The 18,077-nt window shown below is 37.7% G+C and overlaps 1 protein-coding gene and 1 long non-coding RNA gene across 9 annotated transcripts in view; one reads left to right on the top strand and one right to left on the bottom strand.

Annotated features, from left to right (window-relative positions):
• LOC102918269 (sulfotransferase 1E1) overlaps window positions 1–9,242 on the top strand; it is a 28,938-nt gene extending 19,696 nt beyond the window's left edge. For all 7 annotated transcript variants that reach the window (XM_076546558.1, XM_076546556.1, XM_076546557.1 and 4 more), the window contains exons 4-9: window positions 416–541; window positions 1,070–1,167; window positions 4,235–4,361; window positions 6,220–6,314; window positions 7,415–7,595; window positions 8,617–9,242. In XM_076546558.1, coding sequence (XP_076402673.1) covers window positions 416–541; window positions 1,070–1,167; window positions 4,235–4,361; window positions 6,220–6,314; window positions 7,415–7,595; window positions 8,617–8,729 — 740 coding nt within the window. In that variant the 3' untranslated portion in view covers window positions 8,730–9,242. The remainder of the gene's footprint in view (window positions 1–415; window positions 542–1,069; window positions 1,168–4,234; window positions 4,362–6,219; window positions 6,315–7,414; window positions 7,596–8,616) is intronic.
• The window catches only part of LOC121820936 (uncharacterized), a 36,472-nt gene continuing 26,871 nt past the window's right edge, over window positions 8,477–18,077 (bottom strand). For both annotated transcript variants that reach the window (XR_013042977.1, XR_013042978.1), the window contains exon 5: window positions 8,477–8,798. This is a non-coding gene — a long non-coding RNA (uncharacterized LOC121820936). The remainder of the gene's footprint in view (window positions 8,799–18,077) is intronic.

The raw sequence follows: 18,077 nt of genomic DNA, 5'->3' as shown, positions 1-18,077 counted from the left end.
TCTGATTATCATCAAAGGTCAGAAAGGTAATTCATACTTTTCTATATTCTCTGGATAAGGCCTCAGTGTAGGCACAAAGACACCAGTAAAGTCAATAGCAGAAAGTATGCTTGTATGTGTTGCTCATGCTTCACTTTTTATTCATGTCTCCTTACTTCTTATTCATAACAATTGAAGTTATCAGTGTTATTAATTTTCATAATATCACAGTTCATCATGGAAAGGCCTGGACACATTGACCAGTTATTATTCATGACAATATACATCCATATTTGTTGAAGATATTTGGGGTAGTGTAAATTTAAATATTCAAGAAAACATTGTTTGAATTTGGAAGACATCAAACACTATTAAAATAATACTGTTATCAGTCATACAGGGCCATTGGTGAATAAGGTATATTTAATTTTTACAGGTACCACATGGGTTAGTGAAATTGTATATATGATCTATAAAGAAGGTGATGTGGAAAAATGCAAAGAGGATGCAATTTTTAATAGAGTACCTTACCTGGAATGCAGAAATGAAGAGTTACTAAATGGTAATTTTTAAATTAATTTTAAAGATGCATGCACACATTTTAATATATTATAGATAGATGATACAGATATGATTATATTGCAATACAAAGATATTTTTTGGAACATAGGCAATTAATATTCTCTCACCTCTGTAGGAGATTCTGAAACTTTAAATCCAGAGTAGTCTTATACAATGATATATGCCTGGAATAGTGAATAATCCTAACTATTATATGTATTCAGGAGAGTCTTATAATATGTCAGCATTTATTTCTCAGTTTCCTGAAGCTGAAAATATTTTAAACACTAGGAAACTATTCACTGAATTTCAAGGATAATCAAAAATGTATTCATGAAATTTTGCTTAACAACATGTGAAAAATTATTCATATCAATTGATGAAAACTTTTGATCTTGCATTATAATTTAGTTAATTAATAATTTTCTTCACAGTGAGATTGTATTATCTAGAATCTTAAATAACCTCTTTGAAAATGCTCATTTAAATTTATATGAACACATTTCAAATTGTCTATTTTTCAACTCAGGAGTAAGACAATTAAAAGAGAAGGAATCTCCCAGAATAGTGAAAACTCACCTGCCACCCAAGCTTCTTCCAGCATCATTTTGGGAAAAGAACTGCAAGGTAACCAGAATATGATTTTCTTAGACTTTATGGACTCAGATATTACCTAAAAGGCATCACACACACACACACACACACACACACACACACACACACACACACACACGCATACACACACTGTGTGTATATATATGTATATGCATATATATATATATATATATATATATATATATATTATTACTCTTTTCATTTAACACACAGATTTTTCAAAAAATGTGAATTATTTTTAACATAACCCAAGTCTAGATTGTAATTATACCAGAAAAGTTGAACTGGTTACAGATATATCCTGAAATTGTCTCTTTATTTTAATAGACTAGTTCCTCTTCAACCCTTTTAAGTTTGTTTTTTTTTGTTGTTGTTGTTGTTGTTTTGTTTTTTGTTTTTTTTTTCAAGACAGGGTTTCTCTGTGTAGCCCTGGCTGTCCTGGAACTGGCTCTGTAGACCAGGCTGGCCTCTAACTCAGAGATCCACCTGCCTCTGCCTCCCAAGTGCTGAGATTAAAGGTGTGAGCCACCACCGCCCAGCCCTCATTAGCCATTTAAACCATGCATCTGAATTAGAAGTCTCCGCTTACATGATCTAAGTACTACTTGTAGAGTCTGTTTACTTATTTTTTCTCTAAGTGACTATTTCCATGGAATCAATGATTATCTGTGTCATGTATCTCTACACCTTACAAGAAATGGTAGGTTTGAATATGATTTGTACCCTCCAAAATTCACAATCAAGTTCAATGTTCACAATGAAGTCTCTGTACCTGTAGAATGTGATGAAGGAAAGAAAGTGATTTTTAAGGGAGCAGGATGGTGAATAAGAAAAGTATTGAAGGACAGTGGATTTGAAGCTGTGGTTTAGTTTGGAGGGATGTGTATAGACTGTAGACCTGGAGGAGACTACATGCTTTGCTCTATTTCTTTAGTGGTATGCCAGGAGCCATTCCCCGGCAGTGGATGGGTCCTGCAGAGGATTTAAGGACTCAGCGGGTGAAGGAAGTGAGCCAGGCCATGGTGGTTGGGAGAATCTCGCAGCCTAACTGACTAGCAGCCAGAGTGTTTCTTTATTTATACAGAATTTAGTTAGCAGGGATACATTAATGATGTTCCAAAACATAGATCATATCATTTTTGTTTTTGGACATGTGTTTCACTTCCTTTTGCTCATCTTTTAGTCATCATTAACAAACTATGACAGAACAGAGTTATCATTTTCAAACATTTTCCCTCAGGTTTTGACATCATTAATAAATAGAGTTATCATTCTTACTCATTAACCTCATAACCCAGTTTTTGAGAATCTAGAGGCATATAACAGCCTGTGCTCAGGCTGGTTTCTTTGGTTGCTTCAAGGACAGTAGACCAAAACAAAATCTTCAACTACCCTGAGCATTTTGCCATGTCTCAAGCAATGTATTATTAACTCTTAGTGGTCAGAGTGCCCAGGAACAATTCTCAGGCTAAAACTGCTGCAGTTATTATTTAAATTCTGGCAAAATACAATCAATGTTCATATTTATATCCTTATAGAATTTGTCTATCTGTCTAATCCTGGCATTCTGTTGTTCTTTGGTCTTATGACATTATAGTGGCTCTACATGAGCTAACTTCTAAGAGAGGGAGATCCTAACATCTCATACTTTCATCATCTTTCCACTCCATACTTTGCTCATCAATATGTCTCTATGTAGGGCAGAGTTGTATGCCAAGTAATTGTCTGAGTGTACAGTGGGAAGAAGCTTGTAATCTGAACTGTGGACAATTCCTCTAGCCCACTGAATCTTGTTGACCTTTTTAAGTTTACTTTGTTTTGAATATCTTGTTCCATTATAAGTAGAGGGACAGATGTTTCAAGAATGCCTCATAGCCTCATGAAGAGACCTCTGGCTTCTTCTTTATATATCACAACCTCCAAGGCATAAGGAAGACCTTCAAGTAGATAAGGGTATCTCCCTCAAAGTGTGTGTGGGGGGGAGGGGGGACAGTATGTTCAGGACTTTCCTGGATAAGCAGCATTCCTGGGAGAAGGCATAAATGATTCATAAGGAATTTTCCATCAATTCAACATTCTCAAATTGTACAAATATTAAAAGTACCCCAAGTAAGTAAAAGGTGGAGATGAAAACCAAAGGTGGCATGGCAGCCATCACGTGGCTCAGCTCTGCTGGATATTTGACAAGCAGATGTGCTGGCTTTATGACTTCTGCCATTCCATTCAGATATGGCTGTGCCAGTGGTGAAAATATTGGAGTACAAAGAGATGATGCCTTTGCAGGATAAAGTTTTATAGTGTTAACTCTAGAAACAACAGCTAACACTGCAGCTTCCTGATTTGCCCATCCCCTGGTGTTTATCTGCTATGTAAGAATGGAAAGCCAGTGAGTCAAGATACAGATTGCACTTTCCTCTAATCACATTCCTCAGGGGTAGGAGTGGTCACTTTTATTATTGAACAATGAAGGGGATTACCTCAAGGCGGGCCCAGATGGAGAAAGTAGAGAACTTTGAGATATGGATTTACAAATATGTAAACATAATTACATTTTTCTAAGTGCAAGTGATGAAGCTACAGGGTGTTTTGTCTTAGGATCTAAATTGTAATATGGTCTAAGGAACAGAAAATTGAACTTGTGACTGAGTGATCTATCAACTTGTTTATTTGCATTGATTTATTTTCAATACTACTATACTTGAATCAATTTAAGTTCCATTATTTTATTTATAAAATTGGGGAAAGCATCTGGTTGGCTCAATTTTTTGACAGTGGTTATGTCATACAAATAAAAAGCAAGAGCAGACATTGAACAACACTGGAAATGGTGCTGTTACCTCAGACCATGGAATACATTTCCTAGCAGGGTGAGACTAAAGGGAAACCAGGACACAGAGCATACACTGCCTTAATTTAAGATACTATGGTCTGTTTTTTTCTGTCTAATGTTCATATTTGAATCTTTTTCCACAATGGATTTATATTATGTTAGTTGTTGGAAACATGAATCTTTAAAACTTGATGACAAGGTAGTTTTGATAATCCAGTCAGTGATTTAACACCTTATTTTGTACTCTAGATGATCTATGTTTGTCGGAACGCCAAGGATGTGGTGGTTTCTTATTATTACTTTTTCCTAATGATAGTGAGCTATCCAAATCCTGAATCCTTTTCAGAATTTGTGGAGAAATTTATGCAAGGACAAGGTAAGAGCAACTTGTCTTCTTTGGATTATTTTCCCCAAAAGCAGGACAAAACAAATGCTGTTCCAAAAAAACAAACAAAAAAAAAAAAAAGAAAAGAAAAATGCTATTCTGCGTGAAGGAAAATAAATGAATTAATATAAACAGAAATAATATAAATATGCAAAAACAGAACTATAATATAGCATACATAAACAGAGATAGAATATGATATAATATAGACATATATAAAGAGAAATATAAATAAATATATAAATATGTACAACAGATTAATGCAATATGAGTAAACAGAAATAGAATGTAATATAAATAAAATATAATATGATTATAAAATGATACAAATACATATAAGCAGGAATATGGTATGTTTAAATAACTCACATACATACATATATATGTATACATACATATATATGTATACATACACACACACACATATATATATATATACAGAAGTAGAATATAAGGTTTTTAAGGGATATAATATTACCCAAATTCTAAAAGCACTGATGCTTAGAGTGATAGTAGATTTGTGTATGTGAGGAGGATGGAAAATTAGAGACTCTAGTAATTTCATTATAATGCCAATAAGTAAATGCATTGATACAGTTTTTTGGGTTAGGGGTGGTAGTTTCCCCTCCATAAGTCTGTGAGTTAGCATGTTCCAACTAACATACATTTTTATATTTTCCAAATGTTTTAGAACATGTTGTTGTAATATGATTGAGCAAAAAGCATGTGAGGGGATAAAAGCATGACTCATTCCTTTCCAATTAAAATGCCAAGGGATTAAATGAAGCCTGATGTAGGTATTTACAAATATTCTAAATACCTATAAAGCTCTTACTTATTTCACTAGGCAATGTAGACTGAACATTTTCATTTTAATTTCCCTGAACAGTGAAGAGTTATCTGAGCACATATTATGGAAACTTCATCATTCCATTGATGTTCTGACTAAAGCAACTGAGTGTTTACATTTGAAGATGAAGGGGCAAAGAAGGGTTTACACCTCATTAAATAAGCTATGTGAATTGTATAGGGACAGCTGAAAGAAAAACACTTTATAGCCATATGCGATAATGTTGTTCATTGGATCTTTGTGGTTTGCAGAAAAAAAATGTATTCTAGGACACTATGAATAAAATATATGCCTCAAGATTGTTAAGTTTCTCTATGAAATAAAGAGAAAAATAATGTATATCTTTAAAAAGAGGATGAATTAGATTGTTATTTACATCACTGTGGGCCTTCTCTTAAGAAACTTTGATTGTGGCATCAAAGCACAGGAAAGTACACCATGGGTCAATGCCACATCTAGTGGCCACTCATACATGTTTGTACCACTCTGTTAGCCTTGGATTTGATAAAGTTGTTCTGTGAGGGTAAGAGAAGAAAAGGGAAGAGACAGCATTTGTCAAATCACATGGTATCTAAAATCTAACTTTATGGAAGAGAGACAGGAATTGTCTCTATGAGAACACTTTCACAATCCAAATGGCCACTGTTGTAATAATTACTACATTCTCCCCCCCACTGTGTGTTTATTTATCTCACACACAGATGTACACCCCCCCCACACACACCAGTTTAACACATGCTCTCATTGCTCTAAATTGAGTTGGTTTTTTATCTTTTCTCCTTATCATAATACATATCATGATGCTAAAACTAACAACACGTTTCTGTACATGAAATTATTCAACAATTTTTGTATCATTACTGAACAGAACTCTTCTTAATAAGTGTAATTGCCTGTTAGCTCTCATTCCACAATCATTTTGTCCTAATAATCTGAATACTTCTATCAATTTGCAAAAAGATGATGTAATATCTGTACATTTGTTTCTTCTAATTTCAGTTTTGTATGGTTCGTGGTATGATCATGTAAAATCTTGGTGGAAAAAAAGTAAGAATTCACATATATTATTTGTGTTTTATGAAGACATGATAGAGGTAAGAAATGGAAGACACATGAGCATTCTAGTAGTTTTTAATATACTCTTAGCGTCTGACAATACTCTGGATACAATACTATCACTGGAAACATAATAGCAACCACTTTCAGAAATATAAAAGGAAAACCATGATATTCTACTTTGATTAAGTCAAACTTGAATCTAGTAAGTAAAAATGGTTAGTGAACAAATACATTTTAAGCCAAGAGTCAAAAATTTTCTAAAGATAAAATTTGCAAAAAGAATTGATTGAATTGATAATTACTAAGCTTCATCTTTCACTAGATACTGTAGTCTTAGGATTTATAACTTTTATATATGAAATTCACTGTACATATACCATGTATGAGAATATAATACTAGGCATGGTAGCTTATAGCTGTAATTCCAGAATTTATGAGACTGAGATAGGTAGTTAGGAATTCAAGCCATGTTTGAGCAGAATATCAAGGCTTGCCTCAAAAAGAATAAAAATAACTTTAAAAAAAATCCCCGAGGAGATGTCAGTGGATAAGTCATTGCTATGTAAGCTTGAGGACTGGAGTTCAAATACCTGGCACTTAAATAAAACCAGATCTGTATGGAAGCCTGCACCTAATCTTAGTGCTATGGAAATAGAGGGTACCAGAGTCAAACACACAGGGTGAACTTACAGAAAAGTGAGCTCTGTGTTGAGGGTGATATCCTGCCTCAGCAAAATAAAGTGGACAGCTATAGAAGAAGTTATATAACTACAAATTTCTGGTTTTCCCACACTCAAATACAAGTGCATACAGACTTATCTGCTTTTATGCAAACTTGCTTGCACAAAACACATACATGTACTATCTATGGAAGAATAAATAAACAGAAAGAAAGAAATTTGAAAGAACTACAATCAACACTTTACAAGTCCTCTCATTTAGGCCTAACAATTTTTGAAGTGTCTTGCATCTATTTCCGGATGAGAAAGAATTGCTTAGAATAGTTTGTTTTCTTCATTATAAATTTAATTCCAATGTGACCAGATGCAATGTAATATTCTCTTTCATTTTTAGCCTAATACCTATTCACCAATTTTGTCAACTTGATTTTTAAATCACTTTTATTTCTCTATAGGATATCAGAAGAGAAGTGATAAAATTGATAGAATTCCTAGGGAAGAAGCCCTCAGAGGAGCTCATAGATAAGATCATTCAACACACTTCATTCCAGGAGATGAGGAACAATCCATCTACCAATTATACAACAATGCCAGAGGACATGATGACTCACAAAGTTTCGCCTTTCATGAGAAAAGGTGGGAAAGTCACATGGCTTTCTGTTAAAAGGTCTAAGTTGCCATGACTTAAGTCTAGTCAATTTTATTTACCCTGAATAATTAACATATGTTTTCTTTACAACTCTTTTATCTTGAATATTATTATTGAATTGTAAATTGTGTAGAGGCATTAAACACTATTAATATATTCAAGACCATATTTACTAATAATGAATTTCTGTTACTTGTTTCTTCCATTTGAGAAGCATATTAATTTGAGCATATGGCTGACACCTTAGTCTCAGCATCAGTAATGATATCATAGTGTACCAGCTGTCATTAACTAGGTCTTTGTCTCTTGGGTGTATACCATATGCCTTTTACATATTATCTCCATAGGTTATTATTTCTAAATAGGAAAATAAATTTCCTATCTCATTTTGAGATGAAAAACAAGTTCAGAAAAGTCAGTCATATTTTCCTTGTATAAGTGACAGAAAGTTTTGAAAAGTAAATAACTAAGGTAGGAATTCAAACACAATTCTATTTACCAATAATATCAAAACACAATGAAAGAAAATTTTATTTAAATAGAAGCACTACCTGGTGGGATATAGTCAACTTGTATACCTCAAATTAGGGATTTTTATATAGTATCCAGGTAGTAATGTCATGTAAGTAATAGGATAGGAATGCCTAAGTCTAGATTTGAGAGATTTATTAGGGCAAAGATGATATTCCATAATTTGATAGTCATTATACCATTAATCTCATTATAGAAAGCCCAGTATAACAGAGAAAAATCAAAGAAGAAAGCTCATTTGAAGTAGTTCAGGGAGGAGAGAATGTGTCAATAGGAATTTTAAAGACAAATGGTCAAGACAATAAAGACAAATATATTTTTGTGAAATAAAACAGTGTGATACTTATATCTTTTATTGGGAAAACTGAATATTAGGAGGAAGTTTCACATTATTTATGAAAGATACACAGGGTAGAAAAATCTGATGATTCTGGCTCAAAGAGTTGACACTCCTGACTTCCACCTGTTTCATTACAGGAATCGTAGGAGACTGGAAGAACCACTTCACAGTAGCACTAAGGGAGAAATTTGATGAGCACTATGAGCAACAAATGAAGGAATGCACCCTCAAGTTTAGAGAAGAGCTCTGAGATGCTTCCTTTTCTTGTATCTGAAATTGGAACATTCTTCAATTTATCCTCCAGTTTCTGCTGGTTTGCCTGTCGGTAGAAGTAGAAGTCTTTTGAAGTCTTTTGGAGAAGTCTTTTGAAGGCTGAGATTTCATTTCTTTCTCTCTTTTTTTTTTCAAACTTCCATATCAATTTAATTTCTGCCAGCAAATTATTTTGACAGCAAAACCACATTTTCTTATATATAACATAAGCATTGTCCTCTTATAGTATTCAAAGATCTCTAATAAAAATAATTTGATGTCTCTATATTTAGATATTCATATTACAATATAAATGTTTTCTTGGTGATACAAAGATCAACAAATATAAAGATGCTTTGAGATTGGCAAGTAGGTAACCTTTTGATTGTGTTTGGAAGCCAAATATATGCAAAACTATATGAAGAAATTAAAGCAATTTCAAGAATTATGAGGTCACTTGAAGATAACACCTAAAGACTCACAAATAAAAAAATAGTTAAACTGAAATAAATGTGTTTTCTTATGTTTTGAGCCTTAAGTCCAAGCTGATGGAGTGCAGCCATCACTGTTGTGTAGAATCATGTTATACTTATATCAGCTGGATGGTAACTGTAGCCCTAACTAATTATTCTTTGTCAATAAAATATCAGGAGTTAGATATCAGGGTAAGAACCTGAAAGATCAGAGAAGCAGTGGAGCAGCTACCAGTTGCTTCCTACCACTTCCGTTCCTTCCTCCACAAGGGCTGAGATCCTCTCTCAGCCCTCCATAAGCCTTCCTATCTCCTCTCTGTCTATAGTCTTCTAAACCTCTATGGTTAATTTTGATCAGCTAGTGGCTAGCTCTGCCCTCTGACTCTAAGCAAGTTTATTTGTTAGAACACAATCAAAATATCACACATCATTTTCCCCTTTTGTCTAAATAAAAAAGTGAAGGTTTTACCTAACATAGTAAAACCATACAAATAAGTACATTAACTATATACAAATACATACAGGTAAGAATTATGTTAACAATGTCCAGTCCATTTACATTTGACAAAAGCAGAAAAAATACTCCATTATCTAGCCTGTCTTGGTGAAGTCAAAGTGTTGTACCCAATTTACTTTCTATCCTTCTATTACCAACCCCAAACTATCTTTTTTAAGTCCCTCAACCTTATACACTTTACATCTCTTTTGTGAGTTTCTTTTCTGAATGTGGTAACAATGAAATCTATATCTATAACTATCTAGTCTTCAACTACATCAGAGATCTGAGAAGGATATATTATTGAGTAAACAGGAAGTACAGAACAAACAACTTCCAAAACTACGTAGTTACAGAAACAACTGGCTGACGAGACAGTCACTCACTGTTCTTCTGTAACATTGGGGCATCCATCTTTGGCCTATAGGCTTAGAATATCTGACAAACTTTTCTGTGAAGCAGGAATTTTGGCAAAGTTCAGCAGACATTTTCTTTTGTGTCCTCCTTGTCCAATTAGGCAGTATACTATAACCAGAGGGTTTTCTGTCCTGCATGGTCCTGCAGCTACTTTAAAAATAATCACTCAGAGGCTTATATTAATTATAAATGTTTGGCTGATGGCTCAGGCCTATTACTAGCTTGCTCTCTCATTTAAATTAACCCATTTCTATTAATCTATGTATTGTCACATGGCCCGTGGCTTACCCATTCTTTCACATCTTGCTTCTTGGATAGCTTGCAGTGTCTGCTCTGACTCTGCCCTTCTTCATCTCCATCTTCAGTTTGAGTGTACTGTCTAACGTTATTCTGCCTCACCATTGACCAGACAGCTTTATTTATCAACCAATGAGAGTAACACATATTCATAGCATACAAAAAGACATCTCACATCATTTCCCCATTTCTGTCTAATTAAAAAGGAAGGTTTTTTTTCTTTTCCTTTTCTTTATTTTTTTGGTTTTTCGAGACAGGGTTTCTTTGTGTAGCTTTGTGCCTTTCCTGGAACTCACTCTGTAGCCTAGGCTGGCCTCAAACTCACAGAGATCTGCCTGGCTCTGCCTCCTGAGTGCTGGGATTAAAGGTGTGCACCACCACCACCTGGCAGAAGGTTTTCTTTTTTTTTTTTGTGATATATATTTTTTATTTTACAATACCATTCAGTTCTACATATCAGCCATGGGTTCCCCTATTCTCCCCCCTCCCACGCCCTCCCCTTACCCCCAGCCCACCCTCCATTCCCACCTCCTCCAGGACAAGTCCTCCCCCGAGGACTGTGATCGACTTGGTAGACTCAGTCCAGGGAGGTCCAGTCCCTTCCTCCCAGACTGAGCCAAGTGTCCCTGCATAAGTTCCTGGTTTCAAACAGCCAACTCATGGAATGAGCACAGGACTTGGTCCCACTGCCTAGATGCCTCCCAAACTGATCAAGCCAATCAACTGTCTCACCTATTCAGAGGGCCTGATCCAGCTGGGAGCCCCTCAGTCTTTGGTTCATAGTTCATGTGTTTCCATTCATTTGGCTATTTTTTTTCAATAATTGAGTAAAACTGAAATTTATTATATGCCACAGTCGTCCTAGGGACCTCCATGCTATATATATAGCCTCTATGGTTCTATGGGTTGTGGTCTGATTGTTCATTTTATATCTAGAATCCACCAATGAGTGAGTACATACCATAACTGTCTTTCTGGGTTTGGGTTACCTCACTCAGGATAATTTTTTCTAGTTCCATCCATTTGCCTGCAAATTTCATGCTTTCATTGTTTTTCTCTGCTGAGTAGTACTCCATTGTGTATATGTACCACATTTTTTTTCATCCATTCTTCCGTTGATGGGCATCTAGGTTGTTTCCAGGTTCTGGCTATTACAAATAGTGCTGCTATGAACATAGCTGAGCATGTATCTTTATGGTATGTATCAGCATTCTTTGGGTATATGCCCAAGAGTGGGATGGCTGGGTCTTGAGGTAGTTTGATTCCTAATTTTCTGAGAAACCGCCATACTGATTTCCATAGTGGTTGTACAAGTTTACATTCCCACCAACAGTGGAGGAGTGTTCCCTTTGCTCCACATCCTCTCCAACATTGGTTGTCATTGGTGTTTTTGATCTTAGCCATTCTAACAGGTGTAAGGTGGTATCTCAGAGTCGTTTTGATTTGCATTTCTCTGATGATTAAGGATGTTGAGCATTTCTTTAAATGTCTTTCGGCCATTTGTAGTTCCTGTTTTGTGAATTCTCTGTTTAGCTCTTTAGCCCATTTTTTAATTGGACTGTTCAGTGCTTTGATGTCTAGTTTCTTGAGTTCTTTATATATTGTGGAGATCAATCCTCTGTCAGATGTGGGGTTGGTGAAGATCTTTTCCCAATCTGTTGGCTGTCTTTTTGTCTTATTGACTGTGTCTTTTGCCCTGCAAAAGCTTCTCAGTTTTGAGAGGTCCCATTTATTAATGGTTGTGCTCAGGGTCTGTGCTGTCGGTGTTTTATTTAGGAAATGGTCTCCAGTGCCAATGCGTTCAAGAGTGCTTCCTATCTTCTTTTCTATTAAGTTTAGTGTAACTGGATTTATGTTTAGGTCTTTGATCCACTTGGACTTGAGTTTTGTGCATGGTGACAGATATGGATCTATTTGTAATCTTTTACATATTGACATCCAGTTATGCCAGCACCATTTGTTGAAGATACTTTCTTTGTTCCATTGTATAGTTTTGGCTCCTTTGTCAAAAACCAGGTGTTCATATGTGCATGGATTAATGTCAGGGTCTTCAATTCGATTCCATTGGTCCGTATGTCGGTTTTTATACCAGTACCAAGCTGTTTTTATTACTATAGCTCTATAGTAGAGTTTGAGGTCCGGGATGGTGATGCCTCCAAGGGTTGCTTTATCGTATAGGATTCTTTTAGCTATCCTGGGTCTTTTGTTTTTCCATATAAAGTTGAGTATTTTTCTTTCCAAGTCTGTGAAGAATTGTGTTGGGATTTTGATGGGGATTGCATTGAATCTGTAGATTGCTTTTGGTAAGATTGCCATTTTTACTATGTTAATCCTACCTATCCATGAGCATGGGAGATCCTTCCATTTTCTGATATCTTCTTCAATTTCTTTCTTTAGAGATTTAAAGTTCTTATCAAAAAGGTCTTTCACTTGTTTAGTTAGTGTTATCCCAAGGTATTTTATATTATTTGTGGCTATTGTAAAGGGTGATGTTTCTCTGACTTCTTTCTCAGCCCTTTTATCATTTGTGTATAGGAGGGCTACTGATTTTTTTGAGTTGATCTTGTATCCTGCCACTTTCCTGAAGGAGTTTATCAGCTGTAGAAGTTCCCTGGTAGAGTTTTTGGGGTCACTTATGTATACTATCATATCATCTGCAAATAGTGAAAGTTTGACTTCTTCCTTGCCAATTTGTATCCCTTTGATCTCCTTTTGTTGTCTTATTGCTCTAGCTAGAACTTCTAGTACTATATTGAATAAATATGGGGAGAGTGGACAGCCTTGTCTTGTTCCTGAATTTAGTGGTATCGCTTTGAGTTTCTCTCCATTTAATTTGATGTTTGCTGTTGGCTTGCTATAAATTGCTTTTATTATGTTTAGAAATGTTCCTTGTATTCCTATTCTTTCTAAGACCTTTATCATGAAGGGGTGTTGGATTTTGTCAAAGGCTTTTTCAGCATCTAGGGAGATGATCATGTGGTTTTTTTCTTTCAGTTTGTTTATATGGTGTATTACATTGACTGATTTCCGTATGTTGAACCATCCTTGCATCCCTGGGATGAATCCTACTTGGTCGTGATGGATGATTGTTTTGATGTATTCTTGGATTCGGTTTGCCAATATTTTGTTGAGTATTTTTGCATCAATGTTCATGAGGGAGATTGGTCTGTAGTTCTCTTTCTTTGTTGCATCTTTGTGTGGTTTGGGTATCAGGGTAATTGTAGCCTCATAAAAAGAGTTTGGTAGTGTTCCTTCTGTTTCTATTGTGTGGAACACTTTGAAGAGGATTGGTATTAGTTCTTCTTTGAAAGTCAGGTAGAATTCTGCACTGAAACCATCTGGTCCTGGGCTTTTTTTAGTTGGGAGACTTTTGATGACTGTTTCTATTTCTTTAGGGGTTATTGGTCTATTTAAATGGTTTATCTGGTCTTGATTTAATTTTGGTATTTGGTATTTATCCAGAAAATTGTCCATTTCTTCCTGGTTTTCCATTTTTGTGGAGTACAGGTTTTTGAAGTATGATCTGATGATTCTCTGGATTTCCTCATTGTCTGTTGTTATGTCTCCCTTTTCATTTCTGATTTTGTGAATTTGGGTGTTCTCTCTTTGCCTTTTGATTAATTTGGCTAGTGGTTTGTCTATCTTGTTGATTTTTTCAAAGAACCAACTCTTTGTTTCATTGATTTTTTGTATTGTTCTCTTGTTTTCTATTTCGTTGATTTCAGCCCTCAATTTGATTATTTCCTGGCGTCTATTTCTCCTGGGTGAGTTTGTTTCTTTTTGTTCTAGAGCTTTCAGTTGTGCTGTTAATTCATTGGTATGGGATTGCTCCATCTTCTTTATGTGTGCATTTAGAGCTATGAATTTTCCTCTTAGCACTGCTTTCATAGTGTCCCATAAGTTTGGGTATGTTGTACTTTCATTTTCATTGAATTCTAGGAACTCTTTAATTTCTGTCTTTATTTCTTCCTTGACCCATTGATGTTTCAGGTGGGTATTATTCAGTTTCCATGAGTTTGTGGGTTTTCTATAATTTTTGTTGTTATTGAGTTCTAACTTTAAGGCATGGTGGTCTGATAAAATACAGGAGGTTATTCCAATTTTTTTGTATCTGTTGAGATTTGTTTTGTGTCCAAGCATGTGGTCAATTTTTGAGAAGGTTCCATGGGGTGCTGAGAAGAAGGTATATTCTTTTGTGTTAGGATGGAATATTCTGTAGATATCTATTAGGTCCATTTGAGTCATAACATCTGTTAGGTCCTTTATTTCTTTGTTAAGTTTCAGTCTGGTAGATCTATCTTTTGGTGAGAGTGGTGTGTTAAAATCTCCCACTACTAATGTGTGGGGTTTGATGTGCGTTTTAAACTTTAGTAGTGTTTCTTTTATGAATGTGGGTGCTTTTGTATTTGGAGCATAAATGTTTAGAATCGAGACTTCATCTTGGTGGATTTTTCCTGTGATGAATATGTAATGTCCATCCTGGTCTCTTTTGATTGATTTTATTTTGAAGTCTATTATATTAGATATTAGGATAGCTACACCAGCTTGTTTCTTAGGTCCATTTGCTTGGAAAACCTTTTCCCAGCCCTTTACTCGGAGGTAGTGTCTGTCTTTGGAGTTAAGGTGTGTTTCTTGTATGCAGCATATGGATGGGTCCTGTTTTCTAATCCATTCTGTTAGCCTGTGTCTTTTTATAGGTGAGTTGAGACCATTGATATTGATGGATATTAATGACCAGTGATTGTTAATTCCTGTTATTTTTTTGGTTGTGTTGTGTTGTCCTTCTGTGGTGTATGTTGGTGTAGGATTATCTATTGCTTGATTTTTCATGGATGTGTTTAGCTTCTTTGGGTTGAATTTTCCCTTCTAGTGCTTTCTGTAGGGCTGGGTTTGTGGACAGGTATTGATTAAATCTGGTTTTATTCTGGAATATTTTGTTTACTCCGCCTATGGTGATTAAGAGTTTTGCTGGGTATAATAGTCTGGGTTGGCATCCATGGTCTCTTAGTGTCTGCATGAGGTTTGTCCATGATCTTCTATCTTTCATAGTCTCTATTGAGTAGTCTGGTGTTATTCTGATGGGTTTGCCTTTATATGTTACTTGGTCCTTTTCCTTTGCAGCTCTTAATATTTTTTCTTTATTCTGTGTGTTTAGTGTTTTGATTATTATGTGGCGAGGGGACTTTTTTTTTGGATCCAGCCTATTCGGTGTTCTGTAAGCTTCTTGTATCTTCATAGGTATTTCTTTCTTTAGGTTAGGAAAGTTTTCTTCTATGATTTTGTTGAATATATTTTCTGTGCCTTTGAGTTGGTATTCTTCTCCTTCTTCTATCCCTATTATTCTTAGGTTTGGTCTTTTCATGGTGTCCCAAATTTCCTGGACGTTTTGTGTTAGGACTTTTTTGTCTTTATTGTTTTCTTTGACTGACGAATCTATTTTCTCTATCGTGTCTTCAGTGTCAGAGATTCTCTGTTCCATCTCTTGCAATCGGTTGGTTATGCTTGTTTCTGTAGTTCCTGTTCGTTTTGTCAGGATTTCTATTTCCAGCATTCCCTCAGCATGTGTTTTCTTTATTGTCTCAAATTCATTTTTCAGATCTTGGAATGTTTCTTTCATCTGTTTAATTGCTTTTTCTTGGCTTTCTTTGATTTCTTCCCATTTTTTGTTCGTTTTTTCTTCCATTTCTTTAAGGGAGTTTTTTATTTCCTCTTTAATGGAGTTTTTCATTTCCTCTTTAAGGGAAGTTTTTATTTCCTCTTTAAGGGAGTTTTTTATTTCCTCTTTAAGGAAAGTTTTTATTTCCTCTTTAAGGTAGTTTTTCAATTCCTCTTTAAGGAAAGTTTTTATTTCCTCATTGAGGGAATGTTTTATTTCTTCTTTAAGGGCCTCTATCATCTTCTTAATGTCATTTTTAGGGTTGATTTCTTCTGTTTCTTCTGTCATGGTATGTTTAGGTCTTGCAGGTGTAGAATCACTAGGTTCTGATGTTGCCATATAGGTCTTTATGTTGTTGCCTGTATTTTTGCACTGGCGCCTACTCATCTCTTCCTCTGTGAGGTGCAGGTGGTGTCTGTGTCTGAGAGTGCTTCTCTTGTTCTAATTTTTAGTCTTGGTTTAGTAGGGGTTCTTGGTTAAATTGGTGCTTTTGGGCTATTTCTTCAGGGGCAGCTGATTTCGATCGGTGAATTATATACTTATGATTCTGTTGATCTGGTTTGGTGTCTGGGTAGCGCCTTCTTCTGTGTTCTCAGGTCACTTTTTGTTCATTTGTCAACTCCTCAGCTGATCTTGTTTCTTCAGACTTTAAACTGTAGGCATCTGAATCCTCTCCCAGATGGGTTTCAGCTGAGCAGGGTAGTCTCACCAACACCTCCAAGTTGTTGGGTTTCACAGGATCAGCAGCTGGGCCCTGGGTTGTCCTCAGACGGAGTGTTCAGATTTGTTCTGGTTCTGACCCACGGAGATAGCTTCTTCCCCAGATGTTGGGGTTAGGGGCATCCCTGTTCCAAGCTGTGTCTGCTTGTCTCCGACCTGGGCCTGTTTACCTCTGCGGTCCGCCGCCGGGCCTGTATGTCCCTGTCAGCTGCCGCTGGGTCTGTCTGCCTCTGGGGGCCGCCACCGGGCCTGAATGTCCCTGTCGGCCGCTGCACGTCTACCTCAGCGGGCTGCCGCTGGGCCCGTCTTCCTCCACAGGCCTACCTGCGTCTGCTTGTCTTTGCCGCCGGGCCTGTCTACCTCTGTGGGCTGCCGCTGGGCCTGAATGTCTTTGCCGGCTGCCGCCGGGCCTGAATATCTCTGTCGGCTGCCGCCGCTGGGCCCGTCTACCTCAGCGGGCTGCTGCTGCACCCGTCTACCTTCGCGGGCCGCCGCCGCAGGCCTACCTGCGTCTGCTTGTCTCTGCCGCCGGGCCTGTCTACCTCTGTGGGCCACCGCTGGGGCTGAATGTCTCTGCCGGCTGCCGCCGGGCCTGAATGTCCCTGTTGGCCGCTGCCACCGGGCCCGTTTACCTCAGCGGGCCGCCGCTGGGCCCGTCTACTTCTCTGGGCCGCCGCTGGGCCTGAATGTCTCTGCCGGCTGCCGCCTGCTTGTCTCTGCCGCCGGGCCTGTCTACCTCTGTGGACCGCCGCTGGGCCTGAATGTCTCTGCCGGCTGCCGCCGGGCCTGAATATCCCTGTCGGCTGCCGCCGCTGGGCACGTCTACCTCAGCGGGCTGTTGCTGGGCCCTTCTACCTCCGCGGGCCACCGCTGCAGGCCTACCTGCGTCTGCTTGTCTCTGCCGCCGGGCCTGTCTACCTCTATGGGCCGCCGCTGGGCCTGAATGTCTCTGCCGGCTGCCGCCGGGGCTGAATGTCCCTGTCGGCCGCTGCCGCCCGGCCCGTTTACCTCAGCGGGCCGCTGCTGGGCCCGTCTACCTCTGTGGACCGCCGCTGGGCCTGAATGTCTCTGCCAGCTGCCGCTGGGTCTGAATATCCCTGTCGGCTGCCGCCGCTGGGCCCGTCTACCTCAGCGGGCTGCTTCTGGGCCCGTCTACCTCCGCGGGCCGCCGCCGCAGGCCTACCTGCGTCTGCTTGTCTCTGCCGCCGGGCCTGTCTACCTCTATGGGCCGCTGCTGGGCCTGAATGTTTTTGCCGGCTGCCGCCAGGCCTGAATGTCCCTGTCGGC

The sequence above is a fragment of the Peromyscus maniculatus genome, chromosome 10 (genome assembly GCF_049852395.1).
Source record: "Peromyscus maniculatus bairdii isolate BWxNUB_F1_BW_parent chromosome 10, HU_Pman_BW_mat_3.1, whole genome shotgun sequence".
Taxonomy (NCBI): Eukaryota; Metazoa; Chordata; class Mammalia; order Rodentia; family Cricetidae; genus Peromyscus; species Peromyscus maniculatus.
Note: the sequence above shows the minus strand (reverse complement) of the source record. Positions and strands in the feature narration are given on the sequence as shown.